The 24,142-nt window shown below is 44.1% G+C and overlaps 2 protein-coding genes across 3 annotated transcripts; one reads left to right on the forward strand and one right to left on the reverse strand.

Moving 5' to 3' along the window:
* Positions 1 to 58: 58 nt before the first annotated feature.
* Positions 59 to 19,785, reverse strand: PTPN18 (protein tyrosine phosphatase non-receptor type 18). Of its 2 annotated transcripts, XM_057745576.1 has the most exons (15): positions 16,708 to 17,170; positions 14,472 to 14,580; positions 14,112 to 14,188; positions 13,937 to 14,032; positions 13,796 to 13,834; positions 4,175 to 4,243; positions 3,382 to 3,444; positions 3,018 to 3,160; positions 2,562 to 2,628; positions 2,407 to 2,484; positions 2,213 to 2,302; positions 1,858 to 1,952; positions 968 to 1,179; positions 470 to 544; positions 59 to 257 (listed from the first exon to the last, which is right to left on the reverse strand). In XM_057745576.1, exons 1-15 carry the CDS (start codon positions 16,798 to 16,800, stop codon positions 190 to 192), a joined length of 1,374 nt encoding a protein of 457 aa, XP_057601559.1. In that variant the 5' UTR covers positions 16,801 to 17,170; the 3' UTR covers positions 59 to 189. The 2 variants fall into 2 exon arrangements, with proteins under 2 accessions (XP_057601559.1, XP_057601560.1); XM_057745577.1 differs by lacking the exon at positions 470 to 544 and having other exon boundaries at positions 16,708 to 19,785.
* A 2,022-nt stretch (positions 19,786 to 21,807) lies between these two features.
* Positions 21,808 to 22,235, forward strand: LOC130858696 (c-Myc-binding protein-like). The gene has a single exon (XM_057745581.1). The coding sequence runs from the start codon at positions 21,808 to 21,810 to the stop codon at positions 22,117 to 22,119; it is 312 nt and encodes a 103-aa protein (XP_057601564.1). The 3' UTR covers positions 22,120 to 22,235.
* Positions 22,236 to 24,142: the final 1,907 nt, after the last annotated feature.

The raw sequence follows: 24,142 nt of genomic DNA on the forward strand, positions 1-24,142 counted from the left end.
CTGCCCAGGCCTCCCCGCTGAGCGCTGTGATCACCGAGGCAAAGCTCCCCATCTTCCATACTGAGAAACTTTTATTTCAATTCAGTCCAGCATCCCCATTCCCAACACATCACAGAGCAGAGCATGACCCTCAGCAGTCCAGGCACCCGTGTGGACCTGACATCCAACACACAGGAAGGGGCGCCGCACTCACACCCGTGTCCACTCGGCAGGCGGGTCCCGGGGTCCTTTAGGCCTTCCAATGCGCAGGTTGAAGCCTGGAAAAGGAAGTGCACCGTAGGGCTCGCGGAGAAGCTGAGGTGTGGAGAGGCAGGCAACTCATGGAAAGTCATCCCCAAGCCTCCACGCCCTCCTGGTTTGCTGCGGCACGTCCACAGGACTCGGAGGGCGTGAGCTTCCTGCCCGCATCTCAAAACTCCAAATGCCTGGGATTCAGTTAAAGCTGCAGACCCAAGGCTGCCTGACTTACCTAGCCCACCAGTCTGAGCTCCATCCACCACGTCCTCGTAGGCGCCAGGCCCAGCAGGGCTTTGGTCAACAGGAACTGCAGGCAAAAAAACCACCCCTAACAGGCCGCCCCTCGAAGTTCCGGATACCCACTCGGAGGCAAATACGCATCCTCCTAGGCCAGAGAAGGCAGGCTGGGGGCTGGGGACTGGGGCCCAGCGGGAGGGGTCGTGACCAGGTGTGCGACCAACACGGAGAGCTCCGCCCAAACTAGGTGGCCGGGCCAGAGACCGCGGTTTGGCCAGGGACGCTTCCGGGCGTGACCAGAGGACGGGCAATAGTCCCAGAGGCGTGGCCGGAGAAGCCAGGACGTCAGCCTCCGGGGAGTGACCAGGCCGGACGCAAGGACGAGGGTCCTTGCGGCCTCCAGGCCCTCCAGACCCCAGCCTCAAGGAGTCCGGAGCAGGAACAGGTGGGGGCCTGCCTTCCCCAACCCCACGCCGGGGCAGTCTCGACTCACCGCGGGCGGGCAGCGCCCCGCGCACGTCCTCCGCGTGCGCCTGGGGCCGCCAAGCGCGCGGCGTCACCTGGCTGTAGAGCGGCGTCTCTTGCGCGCCGCGCGCCCGCGCGCTCGCCTCCGTCCCGGTGCCCGCGGGGGCCGCGCGCTTCTGCACTACCGCGTACGTGTCGTCGGCCATGGCGAGGGCCGGGGGCCCAGGCACCGAGATGCTCCTGCGGGTGGGGAGGAAGTGAAACGGCGGCGCCGAGGCTGGGAGGGAGGGGGCAGCGCGCTCGGCGTGCAAACCACTGGCTTCCTTCCCGCCCGAGGCGGCGCGCAATTAAGGAGCGAGGAGGTGGAGGCTGTTGGGTCTCCGGGGAAGGGGGTCTCGTTTCTGTGTCCCTAGCGCCAGCCGGTTGGGTGGATGAAGGAAGGAGGGGGCCACCCTCGTTGGTGAATGGGGCAAGGTATTGGTATTGAGGAGTGGTCATCTCTGTGTAGTCGTTTATTGGATAAATGAATGAGGAAGTGACATCTAAAGGGAAGCAAGGGAGAGTCTCAAAATGCAGAGCTGGTCTCAAGGACCAAGTGCTGAAGGCGCTGCCACACCCGACAGGAGGCCTGACAGTTGGGCGGCCTCAAGAAACATCTGCTGAATTAATGCCTGGGGAAGCGGAAGCGAGGAAAGGGCTAACATCGAAATGCAGGGCATTTAGAGGCAGAGGCAACAGGATCTCTGGGATTAAAGAATCATCTTGTGGAGTGTTCCCAGAGCTCAATTCAAAGAAAAGGCAGTGAATATTTGGTAAACTAAGCGGCAAGGAAGGGGCTGGTGTTTCAAGGGTGAGGAAAGGGCTAGCCTCCAAGCACAGAAACTGAAAAGGGAAGACTGAGGAGATGGGGCTGGGTACCTGAGGACCCCACCGGATGGGCATGGGCGGGCTATGGCAGGAAGGGTCTGGGAATTCCGGAGGGAGGAGGCATCATTGTAGAGTGGGGCACAGTTCTGGGAAAAGACAGGAGAAGAAGGGCATGAGGCTTTGGAGGACACTGTCCAGGCTCCTAGTGGAGGTCACTGTGGACTCTGTGGGGGAAGCTTAAGAGGGGACAGTCTGATAAGGGAGCAAGGAAGAGGACAAAAGTAGATATCATAGTGAGTCAGTCCCTGCTCCCGGAAGGAGTCAGGGGCTGGATGCTGCGATGGTGGTGGCCATAGACCTCTACTCTGGGTCCTGGTCTCTGAGGGCTGGAAGGGGGCCTTGGTACCTCCTTGAGGTTCTGGTAGTGAGGGCTGGCATTTTGGAGTGCTGAGAGGAACATCTGAGCCACTGTGTGGTACAGGAACCTGTACTGCTCCTGGGGGTGGGTGGGGGAGGGAAGAGGGGTCATTGAGAAGGGAAGACAAGAGCAGGCTTCCTTCCCTGGGATGTGTCCTTGAAACAAGGAGACCCGGCTCCCACCTCTGTCTGTATGGCTGCAGGCCGCTGCCTCCGAATCTCGAGAACCACATTGAAGAGGCTGAAGTTAGCTGGGATCATCTAGGCAGAGAGATGGGCACATGAGCAGGACCTAATGGGCACAGGACCCAGGCAGCACACGTATGCCCTCTTCATACCTGGGTCAGGAGCAACTGTCTCACATAATCCACGGTGCAGAGGACCCCTGTGCGCCCACAGCCCGCGCTGACAAGTGAGAATCAGAGTGAGTTTAGTCAGGGCCTACCTGCAACCACTCTTAAAGGGGGCATTTTGGTTTGGGGGTGAGGGCCTTAATGGAGGGTCCCCTGCAGCACTTTTTGATTCTCAGAATCCCAGGTTATAATTTGAAAGGAAAATTTTTTGAATTGCTCATATTTGCTGAGTGTCAACTGTGTACTTACTCCCCAGCAGTCTGTGCTCAATAAATACTAACAATTTCAGTTGCAACTTGAACAAGTGTGGTCTCAGGTTTCTCTAAATAGGCACACAAACTGCAAGACTGGTTCCCAGCCCTGCACTATCCTTCCCTGCCCCCCTCCCCTATCACAATCCCCTCTGTCTCACCATACCCCCATAAAGCCCATTTTCTAAACCTGCAGTGGACACAGAGGGGGCTGGGACCAGGTCCCTGGAGACGCCGGGCTTCCTCCACCATGGCAAGCACATGGTCAGGACTGCTGGGGACCCCTCTGTCCGGCCAGGACATATACTGCAGCTGGTACACAGAGCGGGATTCCTGAAACACAGGAAATGAGGGGCAAAGAATGAAAAAAGAAAGAAAAGCATTTATTGAGCACCTATTACATGTCAGCTCCAGTTCTCCACATTTTCCATTTAAACACAACAGATAATAACTGAAGAGATGGGTACTACAGTTAATGCCCATCTTACAGATGAGAAAACAAAGACAGGAAACAGCTCTCCCCATGTGAGAGTCTCCTCCTCCCCTTTCAGTACCTTCTGGAAGGTGACCTGGAGGGTCCTGAGCGTGATGTCTGCATTCAGCCATGTCTCCCTTGTCTGTGGATATGCGGCATGTGGGAAGAGGGTGGAGAACAAAGATCACAGATGCCAAGACACATTTACAGAAAACAAACCATTTCTGATTAAAAATCAAATACAGGGAGTTCCCTGGTTGCCTAGTGGTTAGGATTCTGGGCTTTCACTGCCACGGCCGGAGTTCAGTCCCTGGTCAGGGAACTGAGATCCTGCAAGCTGTGTGGCACAGCCAAAAAAAAAAAAAATTAAGTACAAACAACATACTTTTTAAAATTCATTTAGCCCAAATATCCCCCATGGCTTTTGTGAAGGAAACATTTTACAAAGGGGAGAAAGAGGAACTAGTATTAAATATCCAACAAGCTCATTTACAGTGAAACAATGTCTTTTTTTCTAAAACAAAACAGTTTCATTGTATTTATTCAGTACCAATTGTACTTATGACTTATGACAGATTTTTCTGAGTTCTTTTGAAATGGTAAGGGAAATAAAAATTTTAAGAACCAAAGCAGCCACGTTTACATTTACAGAGATAACCACCATGATAGTAGTTAAAATGCAAAAAAAGTGTATAGTGAGTTCTGTTTGCATGCTAATACCAGAGAGCTCCCTGTAGTGTGAGGCGAGCTATAGGAAAACTGTTCATCCTTTCAGGCCCAGCCCAAAAGCCTTCCACTCAGAATCTTTTGTGAAATCTCCCACAACATCCCAGACCCCATAAAGTGCTGTTCCCACCTCTGCCCCCGCTCACCAGAGTGATGCGGAAAAGCCCAATCTGCAGTGGCTTCTGTTCTTCAGCCCAATAACGCTCACACTTTTTCTGCAAAAGGCAAGGGGAAGAGGGCAGGGAGTGAAGGGGGCGGGGTCTGCCTCAGAGAGCAACATGTGCACACCCGCACCGGACAGCCCAGATTGCTGGTGGAAGCACAGGCAGCTGAAGCTTCAAAGCAGGCCAGCCTGCAGAGCCTCATCAGATTAAACACAAAGAGACTCAACAGAGATGTGAGCTTCTGACTGTGCAGGAGGAAGACAGTCCAGAATATTCTACTGTAAGCAACTAAAAACCTGGACAAAATATACGAGCCACTGTTTTCAGACACTGGTCCACAGGCATTGCAGGACTGTGATCACTGAACAAAGGGAAACACATGAGTCAAACCCTATGACCTCCCCAGCTTACTGCCTAGAGGCAGTACCTGGAGAGTTTGATGATCCCACTGATTGAGGAGACAAAGGTCTTGGCTCAGGGAGGCCACGGTAGAGTTCTTGACAGAACAGCACTATGCAAACAGAAGCAAAGAACTCCAGAAGTCTGCCTAGGGGTCCCAGTCTGACCCCTGAATAAAAATAAGTCTTCAGCTGAATAATAATCTGGGCACATATGACATGAAACCCCATGAAGCTAGGAAAGAATAACTTCCCGTGAAAGAATAATGGCTAGGGAACTGTAAGATGAACATTTCCTAGAGCTCACAATGAGGCAGAAATAACTTACATTACCTCCAGCCAGAGTGGAGAGAGCAGATTGATTAAAAAGGGCATTCAGTATGCCCCTCCAGGGAACCTAAAGGGTCATACATTAAAAGTAGAATGAACTTAGTTCTAGAATAAAGTCTTCTCTAGACTCACTCTAAGAAAGCTTAAAAACAAACCTTAAAATGATCAAATATCCAAAAGTAACTTAACTGCCTTCCAGAAAATGTCCAACACTTTTTGAAGGAAGATAACAAATTCCAAAACTTACTTTCATAAACTTTAAAATATTAAGCATCTAATAACAATTTACTAGACACACAAAGAAGCAAGAAAATATGACCAATACCCAGGAGAAAAATCAGTCAGCAGAAAAAGACCCAATAGAGATGAGGAAACAAGCAGACAAAGACTCCGAAACAGCTTTTATAAACATTATAAATATGTTCAAAGATGAAAAGGAAAACATGAACGTGATGAAAGTGTAATAAAAGATATAAAAAAGACCTAAATGGAACTTCTAGAGAGGAAAAATAAAATATATGAAATAAAAAATTCACTGTCTAAGATACATGAAAAGATGTTCAAAATCAGTAATTATTACAGAAATGCAAATCAAAACTACAATGAGGTACCATCTCACACCAGTCAGAATGGCCATCGTTAAAAAGTCTACAAATAACAAATGCTGGTGAGGGCGTGGAGAAAAGAGAGCCCTCCTATACCAGTGGTGGGAATGTAAATTGGTGCAGCCACTATGGAAAACAGTATGGAGATTCCTCAAAAAACTAAGAATAGAGTTGCCATATGATCCAGCAATCCCACTCCTGGGCATATATCTAGACAAAACCAAAATTTGAAAAGATACATGCACCCCTGTGTTCACTGCAGCACTATTTACAATAGCCAAGACATGGAAACAACCTAAACGTCCTTCAACAGATGAATGGATAAAGAAGATATGGTGTATACATATACAATATCTTCAGCCATAAAAAATAATGAAATAATGTCATTTGCAGCAACATGGATGGACCTAGAGTTTATCATACTAAGTGAAGTAAGTCAGAAAGAGAAAGATAAACATCATATGCTATCACTTATATTGGAATCTAAAATATGACACAAATGAACTTATCTACAAAAGAGAAACAGACTCACAGACATAGAGAACAGACGTATAGTTGCTTGGGGCAAGAGGGCTGGGGAGGGACACAGTGGGATTTTGAGATTAGCAAATGCAAACCATTATATACAGAATAACAAGGTCCTACTGTAGAGCACAGGGAACTATATTCAATATCCTGTGATAAACCATAATGGAAAGGAATATAAAAAAATTCACTGTCTAATAGCAGATTAGACACCAGAAGATCAGTGAACACAAAGACATAGCAATAGAAACTATTCAAATTGAAAAAGAGAGGGAAAAAATGGGGAAAAAAACTAACAGAGAATCAGATACCTGTGGAAATATATTAAGCGGCCTAATATATGTGTACCTGGAGTCCAGAAGGAGAGAAGAGGGGAAAACAGAAACTATTTTTGAAGAAATAATAGCTAGAAAATTTTCCAAATTTGATGAAACTATGAACCCACAGATCCAAGAAAGTCAATGAACCACAGGGAGAATAATCATAAAGAAAGCCACACCAAGGTAGATCATGATCAAATTGCTGAAAAACAATGATAAAGAAAAAATCTTAAAAGCATCACACATAAAAAAAGGCACATTACATACTGAGGAATAAGGAGAAGAATGACAGCAGAATTTTGTTAGAAACTCTGCAAGCCAGAAGTCAGTGGTGTGACACTCTAAAAATGCTGAAATTAAAAAAAAAAATAACTTTCAGACAAACAAAAGCTGAGATACTTTATCACAAGCAAAACTGTACTATGAGAAATGTTAAAGTAAGCTTTTCATACAAAAGGCACACAATACCAGGTGGAATACAGACCTACACAAAGGGATGAAGAGTAAAGAAAAAGGTAAAAATGTAGCTAAATGTAAAAGGTATTTCTCATTTTTAACATCTTTAAAAGATAATCTAGTGAATTTTACCAAAAAAGGAGGAATTAATGGCAATCCCTCACAAACTTTTCCAAAAAATTGAAGGAACATTTTCCAAATATTTTATGGGACCAGTATTACTCTGGTATCAAAACCAGACAGATATCACAAGAAAAGAAAACTACTAAACAATGTCTCCAGAACATAGACAGAAGAATCCTCAACACAGTATTAACAAAGGATTATACACAGTGACCGAGTGGGATTAATCCCAGGAACACAAGGTTGGTTCAAGATATGAAAATCAATATATGAAAGTCAATCAATGTCATACACCATAATAATAGAAAATAAAACAAAAACACACGATCAACCTAATAGACACAGAAAGAAAAACCTGAACAAAATCCAACATTCTTTCATGATAAAAACACGAAAGGAACTAGACATAGAAAGGAAATTCCTCATCTTGATTTAAAAAGCAAAACCAACAACAACAAAATATCTACCAAAACCTACAGCTAACTTCATATTTAATGGTGAAAGACAATGCTTTGCACTTAAGATCAGCAACAAGACAAGGATGTTTGCACCTTCTTGTACTGGAAGTTGTAGCCAGTGCAATTAGGAAAAAAGAAATGAAGGAAGGAAAGGAGGGAAGGTGGGAGGGAGGAAGCAACAGAGAGAAAAAAGAGAGAGAGAAGAGAAGAGAGGGAGAGAAGTAAGAAGAAAGGAAGGGATACCCAGATTGGAAAGGAAGAAGCAAAACTATGTCAACTTGCAGATAGCATGATGTTGTATATAGAAAACCCTAAAGAATACACACACACACACACACACACACACACACACACACACACACTATTACAGCTAATAAGTGAGTACAGCAAGGTTGCAGGATACAAAATCAATACAAAAAAGTCAATTTTATTTTCATATAAAGAAAACTATTATTTGTAATACCTCCCACCCCCTGAATTGATAGATTCAATGAAATCCTTATCAAAATCCTAGAAGGCTTTTTTTTTAAATATACATCTTTATTTGAGTATAATAGCTTTACAGTGTTGTGCTAGTTTCTACTGTACAACAAAGCAGAAGGCTTTTTGAAGAATGGGCAAGCTGATCTTAACATTAATATACAAACATCAATATGTTAACATTAATAAATGTGTTGTGGATACCCAAGACTGCCCTCGGGTTTGATGATTCAGTAAGAGGATGCACAGGATTCAGTGTAAAGTTGTGCTCATGGCTACAATTTATCACAATGGAAGGATACAGAATAAAACAGCAAAGGGAAAAGGCGCACAGGGTGAAGTCTGCAGGAAACAAGGTGCCAGCTTCCAAGGGTCTTCTCCTGGTAGAGTCACATGGAATATGCTTAATTCCTCCATCAGTGAGTTGTGACCACACATGTGATATGTCCACAGGGACATTCAGGAGTTTGGTGCCTGGGGTTTTACTGGGGACTCTATGTGGTATGTAGGCACCTCTGATTAGCATGTGCCAAAACTTCAGACTCCCAGGAGGAAAGCAGGTGTTCCCATAAACCTGCGGTCACATAGACACACACACACACGTTTGTATGAACAGTTTAGGCATGGTGAGCCACTCTTACTGCAAATCCAATTTCCAATCAAGAGCCACCCTTGCAGGAAGGCCTTTTTAAGCATAAGCAGTTATGCCTGCTACGTCAACTCTTTTCTGCATGGCAAGTGACCCAGAATAGCTAAAACAATCTTGAGAAAAGAACAAATTTGGAGGACTTACACTTCCTTATTTCAAAACTTACCACAAACCCACAATACCAAGTAGTACTGGCACAAAAATAGACATGTCAATTGATGGAATAGAACTGAGAATCCAGAAATAAACCTTTACATGTACCATCAATTGACTTTCAACAAGGTACCAAGACCATCCAATGGGGAAATCACAGTCTTTTAAACAAATGGTCTTGGGACAACTGGATATCTATAAACAAAAGAATGAATTTGGACCCCTGTCTTACAACCATATACAAAAATTAACTCAAAATGGATCAGAGACTTAACCATAAGAGGTAAAACTATAAAACACTTAGAAGAAAGCATAGGGGTAAATCTTTTTGACCTTTGGTTAGACAATGACTTGCTAGATACAACATCAAAAGCACATCAAAACAATAGACCGGAAGTCTTCAAAATTAAAAAGTGTTTGTGCTTCAAAGGACACTAAACAAAATGAAAAGACACCCACACAATGGGAAAAATCCTATTTCTAAATCATATAATGATAAGGGACTTGTATTCAGAAGAATCCTTACAACCCAACAATAAAAAGACAAAAAAACCCAATTTAAAAAAAATGGGCAAAGGACCTAAACATATGTTTGTGCAAAGAAGATATACAAATGGAAAAATAAGCACATGAAAAGATGTTTGGTAAATGCAAACCAAATCCACAGATCCACATCATTAGGCAAATGCAAACCAAAATTGCAATGAGATACCACTTCCCATCCACTGAGATGACTAATAAAAACAAAAGTGAAAACAGAAAATAATATGTCTTGGTGAGTGTATGGAATAAATGGAACCCTTATGCATTGCTAGTGAGAATATAACGTGGCCCAGCCACTGTGGAAAACAACAACAACAACAACAAAAATTAAACACAAAATCGCCATATGATCCAGTAATTAATTCTACTACCCAAAAGAATTGAAAACAAGGACTGAATACAGATCCTTATGTACTAATGTTCATAGAAGCATTATCACAGTAACCAAAAGTTAGAAACAACTCAAATGTCCATCAAAAGGTGAATGGATAAACAAAATATGCTACATACATACAATGAAATGTTATTCAGCCTTAAAAAGAATGAAATTCTAATACACTCTACAATATGGATGAACCTTGAAAACATGATAAATGAAATGTCAGACACAAAAGGACAAGTAATGTATGATTCCACTGATATGAGGTACCTAGAATAGCAAACTAGTAGAGATAGAAAGCAGAATAAAGGAGATGAAGAGCTGCAGGAAGGGGAAATGAGAAGTAATTGTTAAATGGATACAGAGTTTCTGTTTGGGAAAATGAACAAGTTCTGGAATTGGACAGTGGTAATGGTCTGCAACATTGTGAATGTACTTAATGTTTCTAAATTGTACACTTGAAATTAAAATGGCAAAATTTATGTTATACATATTTTACCACAACTGAAAAACAAACAAAAAGACACAATAAGTACCACTTCACATCCAACAGGACAACTATAATGAAAAAGATAGATAATAACAAGTGTTGGTAAGAATGTGGAGAAATTGGAACCCTCATACATTGCTGTTTGGAATGTAAAACGATATAGCCACTGTGGAAAACAGTTTGGCAGTTCCTCAAAACGTTAAAAATAGAATTTACCATATGACCCAGCAATGCCACTTCTAGGTATATACCCAAGAGAAATGAAAACATACTTCTACACAAAAACTTGCACATGAATGTTTATAGCAACAATATTCTTAATCACCAAAAAGTGGAAATAGCTCAAATTCTATAAAGTGATTAATGAATATATAAAATGTGGTAGATCCATTCAATGGGATGTTATTCAGCAATAAGAAGGACTGAAGTACATGCTACAATATGCATGAGCCTTGAAAACACTACCTTAGTGAAAGAAGCCAGTCACGAAAGACAATATATCATATGATTCCAGTTATATGAAAAGTCCAGGGTGGGAAAATCCACAGAGACCAAAAATAGATTAGTAGTTGCTTAGGGTGGAGTTTGGTAGGAAATGGAGCATGACTGCTAATGGATACAGGGCTTCTTTATGGGGTGATGAAAAGGTTCTAAATTTTATTGTGGTGATGACTATAACTCAGAAATATACTACAAACAATTGAACTACACACTTTAGGTGGAAGAATTGTATCTCAATAAAGTTGTTTTTTAAAAAAGATAATCTATAGGAAAAATAATAGCAGTGTGTTGTGTAGTATATTTTAAACTTAGAATTAAACCTATGGCAACAATAGCTTGAAGCATGGAAAGAGAAAATTGAAATATGCTATTGTAAAGTTCTCACATTTTACACGAAATGGTATATTATTTGAACACAGACTGTGATAGGTACACATTCCACTAAGCACACAAGCACATAATCCAAAGAGATACAACTAATAAGTGAATAACGACTGTGCAATAGATTCATAAAAATTCTCAGTAAAAAAGAAGACGGAAAAGAAGAAAGGAAAAAAGAACAAATGGAACAAATAGAAAACAAATAGTGAAATCACAGATTTAGACACATTATTGACACATTAAAGACTAATACTCCAATTAAAGCCATAGATTGCCAGACTGGATAAAAAAGTAAGTACCCACAATATGCCAGCTACAAGAAACACAGTTTAAAAATAAAAATGGGGAATTCCCTAGCAGTCCAGTGGTTAGGACGCTGCGCTTCCATTGCAGGGGGCATGGGTTCAATCCCTGCTCAGGGAACTATGATGCCACAAGTTTCGCAGCACCACCAAAAAAATATAAAATAAAATAAAGTAAAATAAAATTCAATAAAAATGAACACATAAAAAGTAAAAGAATTTTAAAAGATACACCATGCACACAGTAATCTAAAGAAGTTTAAATGATTATATTAATACTAAAGTACGTTTCAGAGAAAGGGATGTTACCAGAGATAAAAGGGACCTTACCTATTGAAAACAGGATTGATTCATCAAGAAGGTATAATTATAACTGTATAAGCATTCAATATAGAGCTTTAAAATACCTGAAGCAAAAACTGACAGAACTGAAAGGAGAAAATTTTAAATCTAAAATTAGAGATTTCAACACTCCTCTTTCAGCAAATAATAGGGCAAGTAAACAAAAAAAAAGTAAGAATAGGGACTTCCCTGGTGGTCCAGTGGTTAAGACTCTGCCTTCCACTGCAGCAGTCACCCTTCCACTGCACAGGTAAGATCCCACATGCCTTGCAGCCAAAAAAAAAAGTAAGAATAATAACATTTGAATAATACTGTTGACAAACTTGTCCTAATTGACAGTTACAGAACAGGCTGAAACAGAAGGTTTCAACACTCCTCTCTTGGCAACTGATGGAACATTTAGAGAAAAGAAATCAGTAAAGATATATAAGATAAAGATACAAAGGATATTAAAGTGACTTTCAAAGAGACACAATCAATTTAACATAACTGATATTTATAGAACACTCCACTCAACAAAGCAGAATACATGTTCTTTTCAAATGTACACAAAACACTTACCAAGATAGGTTACATTATGGCCACAAAACAAGTTTCAGTACATTTGGAATCATATAAAGTTGTTCTTTGACAACAATGGAACTGAAAATTAATAACAGGAAGATAATATGGAAAAGTTCCCAAATATTTGGAAGTTAAGCACAGCCGTGGTCAAATACCATTGGTCAAAGAAGAAATCACAGAGAAATTAGAAAATATTTGAACTAATTGAAAGAAAGACACAACATATCAGTTTGTGAGATGTAGCTAAAGCAGTGCACAGAGAAAAATGAACGCCATTACTACTTATATGTGAAAAAAAATCACAAATCTATTACCTAAGGAGCTAGGGAAAAAAAGAAAAAGAAAAAAAAAAAAAAAAAGCAAGTTAAACCTAAACCAAAAGGAAGGAAATGATGAAGACGAGGAGAAATTAATTAAATAAAAATGAAAAACATAGAGAAAATGAATAAAACTCAAAGCTGCTTCTTTGAAAAAATAATGAAATTGATAAACCTCTACCCTAGTGATTGGCTAACTTTCTATAAATGGCCAGATAATAAATATTTTAGACTTTTAACCATACAAGCTACTTAACTTGCAACGACTGAACTTGGCCATTTACCATGAAAGCAGGTATACACACTATGTAAACAAATGAGTTTGGCTATGTTCTAATACATTTTTATTTACAATACAGGCAGCAGGACAGATTTAGTACAACAACTAAAATTTGCTTGTCTTTATTCTAGCCAGACCAATGTAGGGGAGAGAGACCACAGACCACAGACTATCAAAGTTAGGAATGAAAAAGGTGCATCACTACAGAGTATACAGACTCCATGATCAGCCAGCCATCCCAGGGCAGTACTTATCCCACCCCCAGCTCTGCCCATGGAGCAGGCCAGCATGCAGAAACCATGTGCCTTCACTGTTGACATACATTCACTGAGTAACTAATTTATGCTAATGGACAAAATAAAGATCCCTGCCCTCATGGAACTTTTCTTCTAATCAGGGAGATGGAATAAACACTACACATAACACATTTGTTGATTATATCGCATGCTAGCAGTTGGTAAGAACTGTGAAGAAAAAATGAAAGTAGGACAAGGAAGGAGAGTGGGAGTGCTGGGAGTTTCAAATGGGGTGAGAGCCAGGAAGATCTCATTGAAGAAGGAGCATTTGAGTCAAGACCTGAAGGTGGTGATGGAGCAGGCCAAGGGAAAAAATGTCCCAGGCAGAGGCAACAGACAAAGCATAGGACCCAAGGCAGTACAAAGGCCAGAGTGTTTGGAGTGGAGTGAATAAGGGGGAGAAAGGTGGATAGAGAGATCAGAGCTGTACTGGGGAAGCCACAGTCATAGGGCCTTATGGTCCATGGTGTGGAATGGGACGGGAAGACCAGCAGGAGAGGGGGTGCCAACATTGGAGGGATGAGCCTCATGAATAAAAGGGAAAAGATCAACAAAAAAATTAAAGACAGTAATAGTGGGCTTGGCAGAGCTACAGTGGGGGTCACTCTAAGAACTGGGCCCTTGAGTCATTGCATCAGGGAAAAGCTAGCAAGATTTCTCCTATCTCCTCTCTGCATAAGGACATGCATTCTATGGGCTAAGGACACCTACCCGCCCATTTTCCGTCTCCCGACAGGCCATCAGGATCACCTAGACAAGAGGGGTAAGAGCAAAGGGAGGAGATTTGGTTTAGGGGGTCCTGGTTATCAGGGCCAGAGTGTTGGCAGTACCTCACTCTCCCCCAAAGCTGACCTTGACCCTAAATTCCCAGATCAGGCGCCAGAAGTCTAGCAAGGTGTGAGGCAGCGGTCCTTGGGTGGCGATGTAGGCCTGGCTTCCTTCTGTGCCCTGGTAAAGGCTAAGTTCACTATGGAGATCCCGCTGTCACCTCCACCACCTCTGCCCCTTCCCTGACGCCCAGCCTGACCCTGATGAAGTTGCCGTTGATGTAGTCTCCGTGTCCCTCTTCCCGGAGCAGGGAAAGGATCACCCGTGTCTGATCGTCTGCCAGCGGGAGAGGTGAGAAACGCGTAGTTCGTGAGTGACAGGGCCCTGACGCCCCGGATGAAAGCCCGCAGGGGACCGCACACCTAGCAGGGACCCCGCTGAGGTGCACTCCCGGGCTGCTGCGGAGAAATGCAGCCACAAAAAGGCTCTGGGAGAGTTCTGGGAGCCCGGTGTGACACGGGATCCAGCTAACGCCTGGACTGCCGCGGGGCGGGGGCGTGCCGGAGCAGCACCAACTCCCTCTGGAAGCCCCCCGCCCCCGCCCCCGTCCCCGACTTACAGGGCAGCACATCTTTGTAGCGGTTCTTGCTCACGTTCTCTGGTCGACTAGCAGCCTCAGTGGAGCACACTCCCTCCGTCTTCCAGGCGGCTGAGCGGTTCCGGATGTCCTGGTGGGAGGACGGCAAGAAGACCCGGGGGAGGGAGCAGAGAGCAAGAGAGGAGCCAGGTCAGAGTCCTGGGACACTGAGAGGTGAGTGCACAGCCCATATAGCACAGGGCCTGCTAATTACGATTCAGTCATAGTAGCAACTCGGAGTGCCTTCTCTGTGCCACGATCTGTGTCATGGCATTGAATTATCTGCAAGGTCCCTCCCAAGTGGATACTAAAGCTGAGGTCCCACATATTTGAGTGATTTGCTGAAAGTCCCACCCAGGAAGTGGCACAGTGAGTGAGTGTTGAACTCAGACCTCTGAGCACCTGCCCCCTGTACACTCAATGTGTATTTACATTGTATTGTGAACAATAATTGCAATATGTTATGCATTTAATATAACAAACATGATATACAATATATGACAATATACAATGTTTATGAATTATAATGTATAACATTACTTATATAACTAGATACTATAGGTACTTTACTACTATTAGATTAATTAGTGAATAGTATTATCATCATCATCAGGTATTCAGAATCATGATAAGTAACACCTACAAGCCGCCATGAGTGTGAGCCACCACTCTAAGTGTTCTTACACCCATCAAGTCATTTACATCCTCTTGGACACACTAGGGCAGTGAGTGCCACTATTAATATTTCTACTATATAGATGAGGAAACCAAGGCCTAGAGAGGCCCAGAGACTCCTGTGAGTGCAGGAGGCTGCCTGCAGGAGGGTGGCCTCCAGCAAGTAGGACTGCTCACCCACCACCCAGCCTTCTACATAGGGGTCCTCAGCACTGCTCACTGTCCCAGACTGGACCCAGACCTGGATGGACATAATGTCATGTACCACCTGGGTATTATATGTTTATATTTATTACATAAATTTTCATATTGAATAAATTATATATTTTACATTTATTACATATTTCTTATAAACAATATTTATTTTTATATTTGTGTAAATTTAGATTATCTTATACTTTTATCTATTACATATTTTATTACTTAGGAACTTCAATAACTGCTTATTTTATAAATTATATGTTGTATTTATGTTTATTCTATTGTTTTAGGAAATTAAGTAATGTTATTGTGTAAATTATAGTTTATAATCATATTTATACATATCTACCATATATTTTATATTTATTAACAAAATTATTTCATAAATTTTTCTGTTATCTATTTTTATTGTTCTAAGTGGTTATATAAAGTCATTTATTAGATACTTACATACATATATTTATCAAACTTATTTCTAAATTTGAGATGTCACCATATATTGTATTTACATATTTACATATCACGTTTCCATGTTGTTATATTTAAAATATCTCAGTACGTGTAGAATGCGATGCCTACGACGCTGCTGCATTACCATTGCACTACCCCACTGTAAAGTTTAGAATATTTATAACTAGTGACAAACGCGCCTACAAAGTGAGCACTCAAGATGTGCTAAGCGCTTTTAACCACATCGGTTATTTTAATCCTCAGGCCAGTTGTCATCAATGTCCGCATTTCACCCAAGGAGAAACCGAAGCCAGAGGGACCGGATAAAGCGCCCCGGGCCACAGCGCCTCTTAGAGCCGGCGTCCACACCCTCGCCGCAGCGGAGCCTCTTGGTTCCTCTTTCCACAGCCCCTTCCTCCCCAGGACCACAGGAGTGGCCGCCTTGGTCGCCTGGAGCGGCCGGGCGTCGCGTGCCCAGCGCAGGTGAGCGCCCGCCCTCCTCAGCAACCGGACGACAGGAGGAGTGAGGCGAGGGCGCTGCGACGCGAGGGCGTGTGCGGCCCCGCCCGACCCAGCCCTGGACTTCACCCTCTGGGGCCCTACGGGTAGAGTGTGCAGACAGACAGGGAGAGAGTATGACAGAGAGACGTACTGGGAAGAGAAAAACAGAGATCCCGAGGAGAGGAGAGGGTCCCCGACGCCGAAGGGGCGGTGGGTGGAGAGTGAGAAGGGGAGAGGGGGAAAGGGGCGAGAGGGGGAAGGGGGGTGGAGAGAGGGACAGAGGGACAGAGAGAGGAAAAGCGCAGCAGGGCACACAAGAGAACAGACGTCTGGACCGTGCAGGGCTAGGAGACGGAGCGCGGCGCGCGACCGTCCACACTCGCCCACTCACGCTGAACTCGCCGGCGAGGACTGCCCTCTCCCTGCCGCCCCGAGCCTCCAATTGCTCCAAGAAGCTCCGCGCAGCATCCAAACTGCGGCTCATGGCGCCGCCGGCCAGCAAAGTCCGGTCCACCTGTGGTGCTCCGCGCTCCCAGCTAGTGTAGACTCCGCGGGAGGCTGCCGAGGCCCCGCCTCAGCTCTCTCCAGCCAATGGAAGTGCGCAGCGGCGGACAGGGCGCGCCCCTCGGCCAATGACACTCGGAGCCTGTCTCAGTCCCGCCCACAGGCTCCCGGGCCCAGACCGCTGCCTGAGCGCTTGGTTCCCCCCGGCTGGGCCAGGTACGTGAATCCTGCACTGGTTCTTCCCTTTTTTATGGCCTCCGCGCGGGCTGGCTGGGTCCCCACTATTCCATGGACGCTTCCTCTCGCTTGGACCTGGGGTCCGCGCCGGTGCAGGGCGGATGGCTGCACGCCCTCGCCCGGCCTCCCGGGCACTAGGTTGTGTCCGGATCCGAGCCGGTGTGGCGTGGCAGCTGCGAGTAAAGACGGTCGCCGAGATCGAGCTGCAACCCCTGACTGGGGACCCCGGGTGGAGACCATCCCGCGCTTTGCGCTCCAGCGGGGTCCGAGGGAGGTAGCCACAGGGGAAAATTGACAGGCGACCACCCGGGTTGTCGGAAAGACTGAATCCGTGTATTTCCTGAGGTTCCTTCTTTTCTGGGTCGGGCTAGGAGAAACGGGGACGCCAGCATCCAGTACTAATTTGAGGATCTCAACCCGCATAAACCTTCTGGGAAACTGAGAATTGAGGTCCTGGGAGTGGGTTCCAAGGGACTAGGTGTTCTCAACGCTTTTAAGGAGTTTTTTTTTTTTTTTTTTTTTCCCATCCACACACTCGTCTTCAGAAAATATTGAGAAGGCTGGAGGACAGTTGCTGCCCCAGCTCCCAGGGCCACCAAAGGGAGGCCGGAGAGAGCAGAGAGGAGCCTAGGGGCCCCTGCCAAGGACCGGCCAGTGTAGATGGGCTAGCCCATCCTTCATCTCCGGGGTGAGCAGTGTGGACCTTATTCATCAGTGTTAAGTCAAGGACAGGCAAACTGCTTCTTAAACGGCTTGGGTCTCTGGTCCTTGTCCCAGCTACTCAACTCCACCATGCAGGGTGAAAGCAACCATAGGCAACACGTAAAGGAATGAGTGTGGCTGTGTTCCAAACTTTGTTGGTGGACTTTAAATTTTAATTTCATGTGTCAATTTTTTTTTTTTTTTTGCAGCCTGCAGATTGTGGGTTGCTGACCCCTGTTTAAGTGACTGAGAGGTCAAAAAGCCAGTTAGTGGGGATGTTTCACTTATTGAGCAATCAATAGGAGTCACTGTTCACTCAGTGTTTATCTCTATCATCTTTGAGAGTTCAAAGTTGGTCAGTAGAAATCACTGAGGATGGGTATTGACAGTGAATTCATTGGAGACCAGTAAGAGTTCCCTGGATGTCCGTGGAGACTTTCAGTAGATGTCAGTGGCAGTCACTGGGAGGTCAGTAAGAGACAAAGTAACTGAGGAAGGATTGGAGTGTTACTTTACTAAGCAGTTGAGGGGTCAAGAGTCAGGGAAGGTCACTGAGGACCCCTAACCAGGGCTCAACAGTGAATGTCACTGGAATCACTGAGATTTCTTGGATGGTCATGGGTTGTTGGAGACTCAGGGTAGCAGGATACAGAGGTATAAGTGAACTCTGAGAAAATATGGAGGCCCACTGGAGGAGTCATGGAGACTCTTGAGTCCCTGAGGCAGTCATTTGGGGATAGTGGATACCAGAGTAAAGGGGGCACAGTCACTGTGGGATCACAAAAGGGCTTTGTGGATCCTGCTGGTTATGAATGTCATTAGATGTCAATGGTCACTAGAAACCAGTGGTACCTGGGGAACAGAAGCAACATTGCGGGTCAGTGAGCCATCCATATCGCCTGTGGTGGTGACTGGGAGGCAGGGCAGCTAACCCGGCAACTGGGATCTGGCTAGCTGGATCTTCTGTTCCACTAGGGGCTGAGATCTATTTGTGCAACAGGGTGGGGTGTATATGTCTATCTGTTCCCCGGGGCTTAGGGGGCATCCATCTATCCTGAGGACCTGACTTTCTAATAGGCTGTGTCTGTCTTACGGCAGAGAGTAAGTGTGTCAAGCTAAAGGTCTGGCTGGCTAGTTGACTGGGTAGTAGGATGTCTCTCCACTGAGTAACGGTCTCTCTGTCCAGTTGTGGAGCTCTGTCTACCCTTGAGGGATTCTGTCTTTTGGGTGGCTGGAAGTGGAGTGGGAGGGGTGTCCATTTGTCTGGACACAGGTCTTTCTGGATGCCTGGCTGGGCATCTTCCCACCTGTCCAAGAATCTGTCCATTTGTCTGGCTGTCCTGCTATTGTCTGTTTCTCCCTGGGACTCTATTTAGAAGTCTGTCTATCTCGCCAGGGGTCTATGTGTCTGTTTGCCTGCCTGTTTGGGGACGTTTCTGCCTATCTGGCCTGTGAACAGAGTGGCTGAGACTTCAGTCCACCTGCCATACTTCCACCAGGGTTGGGTGTCTGTCTTTCTGGCTGCATGTCCACCCCCTATTCCATGCCTTCCTCTTGTTTAACTGGACTGCCGTCCTGACACTGGCCATCCCTCCACATCTCTCCAACATCCAAATTCTCCTGGCTTGCCCTCTGCTCCACTCAGGCAGGGTGTAGGGGATGGGAAGACCCCCCCAAGACCTCCTCCAGCAGCCCTGGCTCACCCCTCTCCATTTTCCCAGAGAACTGCAAGCTGTGTTCTTGCAATGGGACTCACTGCCACTGCTGGCCCTCTTGCGCACCCTACTGGCAGCAGTCCCAAGCAGTGGGAGCAGCTGGCACTGTCCTGCACCTCCTCAGCACCCCAACACCCACATGCCACATTCCAGTCTGCCACATGCTTGCCAGCTCAGAGTGCTAGGCCACCCAACAGAACCAAATGAACAGGGTGCTGGAAGGTGCTCGGGGAAGCTTTCACAATACTGTGAAGAACCCAGCCTGAGCTGATGTCGCAAAGGGGAAATCATAACTTTTAAACAGTGGCGAAACCTGGCAGACGCCACCCTCACCTAGAAAGCTGTGGGGAGATAGTCTGAGACTACTGACATCCCTGTTGAACAGTTCTTCTCTGACTTCCTTTTCTTGCTAGGCCACAAAAGGGAAGAAGAAATTTGAAAAAATTCTCCCACTGCTCCACTCTGTTAAGAACCTTTGGATTGGGTGAGCTGACCTGCTGGCCCATCTATAAGCCTGGCATTTGGCAAAGAGAAAGAATGCCACTCTCTCCAGTTACAAGTGGCAGCTTGCGTCCACCAGTGATTGGAGATAACTGCCTTTGAGAGGGCTTTTGTTCCAGACTCTGGAAACTCCACAAGACAAGCCAATTTCCTAACTGAATAGATACAAAGAAAAAAAAAGAGAGAATTCTATAGGTTAAAAGAGACTTAGAACTTATACACAAATGCTCATAGCAGCATTATTGAAAAAATAGCCCAAAAGTGAAAAACCAACCAAATTTCATAAACTGATGAATAATTAAGGTATACACATGCAACAGAATACTATTTAGCAATAAAAAAGGAATGAAGTACTGACATGCCACCACATGGATAGATTTTGAAAACAATGCTAAATTCAAGAAGCCAGTCACAAAACACCACATATTGTATGATTCCGTTCCATTATCGAGTCTAAGCTTATACTGCTTGCTGCACGACAGGCCAATAATCCAGAGTTGTTGGGGCAAGGAATAATGACTTTATTAGGAAAGACAGCAGACTGAGATGATGATGCTCTCATGCCCAAAAGAACCATCCTGGGGACTTCCCTGGTGGTTCAGTGATTAAGAATCCACCTTCCAATGTGCCTTCCAATGTAGGGGACACAGGTTCAATCCCTGGTCAGGGAACTAAGCTCCCACATGCCGTGGGGCAACTAAGCCCACGTGCTCTAGAGCTTGCGTCACAAATACTGACCCCGCGAGCCACAATGAAAGATCCTACATGCCACAACGAAGATTCCATGTGCCACAAGTAAGACCCAATGCAGCCAAATAAACAGATAAATGTTAAGAAAAAAAAAAAAAGAACCATCTTGCCTGAGGTAGAGTCAGGCTCCTTTTATACTAAAAGGGGAAGTAAAGTCAAACACTTCTTGGTTCCCATCAGCCTCTGGAGAGGATGTTAATTTCCTCCTCCCTGTAATCATTTACAGGTGGACCTGGTCAGGATGTTTCCTGTGAGCTAAACAAAGGTATATTAGCTTAATGCTCAGTACCTGGGAAGCAGGGTTCCCAGAGATGAGCCATCATGTACAATTCAAGCTTATGGGCAACATCCCTTTAGTGATGAGCTTGCTATAGAATACAAAAGTTCTTCCCTATTACAGCTCCTAAGGAATGTCCAGAACAGGCAAGTCTATAGAAACCAAAATAGATTAGTGGTTACAAAGCTCAGGGGGCTGAGAGCTGGGAGATGGCTGGAGAGGAATGGGAAGTGACAGCTAAAGTGTAGGAGTTTCTTTTAGGAGGCACAAAAATGCTCTAAAATTAGATTGTGGTGAAGGTTGTACAACCCTGTGAATACGGTAAAAAATATTTAATTGTACACTTTAAACAGGTGAACTGTGTGACATGTACATTATATCACATTATATCTCAGTAAATGTTTTATAGAAGAGACCTGTCAATCATTTGCAATGAATGGACCTAAGTTGGATCCTAGTTCAAACAAACATACTGTAATCAGGGAAAACTGAACATTAACTGGATATATAGAATATATAATATATAAAATATGTAGAATATGGAATAATTGTTGGTTTTTTAAGTATGACTGATATTGTTATTCTTGTTGAGCCTTATCTTTTAGAGATACATGGAAATACTTACGGATGAAACAATGTGGTGTCTGTGACTTGCTTCAAAATAAACAGGTGGCATGGACATAGGGAATGGGTGGGGCTAAAAAGGAAACCAGACTGGTCAACATTGAGATCGGCTCATGGACTCACTGTACACTCCTCTCAGCTCTTGTTTGGAATTCTCCACAATTAAAAGATTTAGGTCACTATGGCCCATTACAAAGCCACCGACTCAAAGTGCCAGCAGTTCCGGAGGTACTTGGAGAAGTCGGGGGTGTTGGACACGCTGACCAAGGTATTGGTAGCCTTATATGAAGAACCAGAGAAACCTAATAATGCTTTGGATTTTTTAAAGCATCACTTAGGAACTGCTACCCCAGAAAATCCAGAAATAGAGCTGCTTCGCCTAGAATTGGCAGAAATGAAAGAGAAATATGAAGCTATTGTAGAAGAAAATAAAAAACTGAAAACAAAGCTTGCTCAGTATGAACCATCTCAGGAGGAGAAGCGTGCTGAATAGGATTCTTCTTAATTGAAAAGACACTGAAAAATGGTTTTGTATGACTTGAATAGTTTGTATAGTATATAATCTTTCCCTAACAGATGCTATAACACTCTTTTATTATGTTTAATTCACCTATCACACTTTAACTGTTATAAACACATAAACTTAGAATCACCAACAAAAACTCAATATAACCTTCTTTGGGTCTTAAAAGCAGGAGAATCAAAAGTGAATCCTAAGAAAAATCTAAACACAGCCATCTAATTCATGACCCTAAAAGACACTCTGTTTATTAGTCTGAGTAGGAATGATGGTACTGGTTGTATTTTAGCCAAAGAAGTTTAGCATGCAGCTATTCCTTGGTTTAGCTCAGGATATGAGCACAGGTACAGTCATTCTTTAAAATGAAGATGACACTGTTGTTTATATTGTCTGTAGGCAGCTGGAAAGATCTGTGTGACATAAGATGCTGTAACATGGGGTCTCATGAATCTTCTGCTCTTGTTTATATAAAATGGAACAAACGACTCTTCTTTGCCACCACTTTGCCTTAGATAACTGTGTGCGTGCCAGTGTGAACTCTGACACCATGTTTCCTTCTCTGCAATCATGCCCTATCTGATAATGTTGCCTTGTTTTGCTGTGTGCTTCTGTGGATGCCAGCTGCACATTGGCCTTTCTGTGTTTTTCAATTTGCTATAATAGCAGTTACCCTCATTGTAATTTATATAACTTTAAAGAGATCACACTGTTCCCCTTCCTGACTTAGTTGCTTAGCTGAACACAGAACAGAGGCAATATAAAATTCTGGGTTCATGCACAAGCTGGGATGAGAAGGGGAATGAGCCATATATTGTGGAAAAGTATAGCTTGCGGGTATAATTATATAGTGCTTTTTTCCCTCAAAGTATTTTTCTAGCCTTGAATTCATTTTACCTTCATTATCCCTGTGAAATAGGTAGGCAAGTATAAGGGGAGGTGGGGTGCTGAATTTTTAGGCCAAAGACTGGTATGAATACAAATTATTTACTAATTGTAGAACCTTGGGCACATCAGTTACTTGCTCTGAGATTCACTTTCCTCATTTGTTAAATGAGAATAATATCTGTGCTGCCTACCTCAGAGGGTTGTTGTGAGCATCAAATGGAATGTACGTGAAAGATTTGTAAATGGTAAAGCACTATATTTTTCGTTAGTCCTTTTTCCTTTCTTGGAAGACCTACAGTCAGATGTTTTGTGTAACTGATCACTTATTTTCCTTATTGATTAACATTATTAAGAAGTAGTCCTATTTCATGTGTTCTGTCCCTATTGTTAGAGAAATGTCTTTTTATTTTTTGGTCAAAACACACACAGAAAACAAAACAATCCAATGAAAGCTGGTTTAACTAGCAAAAGCCTCAGCACCTGCTGGAAACTGCGACCAAGCCAATTTTAAGGGCATTTTAATCAGTCATTTGGCAGGAATGTGGCAATGGTCTGTGCCTCTTCTAGTCACAAGTTTGTTTCTGAAGGGGAGTCAGATACAGTTGGAAGAACATTTACCTGAATTGGTGTATCTTTTACCAGTTTGAGTGCCTCCTACATGGTCAGCAGTGGGCTGAGTGCTAGGTGTTATAAAGATGAATGACTTGAAGTTAGCTATAAGACATGTATATAATCAATTACAATGTGGGATAGGATGTGCTGAGAACCATAAATAATAATAAAACATGGCCCCATGGGGGTTTTGGAAGAGAGGGAGACTTGGCTTCTTTAAGCAATTGGTATGTGGACAAGCAAGTAGAAATTTTTTTGGCAGCCAACTGTCATTTGCTTTTTTCTCAATGGGACTGGTATTAATATTTATGTAAGTCAGATGACTATCTCTTGTAGCATCCTTATGAACAGAATGGCAACCTGTAGGCTGGATAATCAGACTCTTGGGGGGAACTGACCTGCTTAAACTGCTGTGTCAGTCAGTGCTATGTAAGAATTCAGGGTCATCCTGGCCTCTGGAGGTCCTCGTCAACATTTCTGTCAAGGATCTGGATGAAGA

The sequence above is a fragment of the Hippopotamus amphibius genome, chromosome 8 (assembly GCF_030028045.1).
Source record: "Hippopotamus amphibius kiboko isolate mHipAmp2 chromosome 8, mHipAmp2.hap2, whole genome shotgun sequence".
NCBI classification, from domain to species: domain Eukaryota; kingdom Metazoa; phylum Chordata; class Mammalia; order Artiodactyla; family Hippopotamidae; genus Hippopotamus; species Hippopotamus amphibius.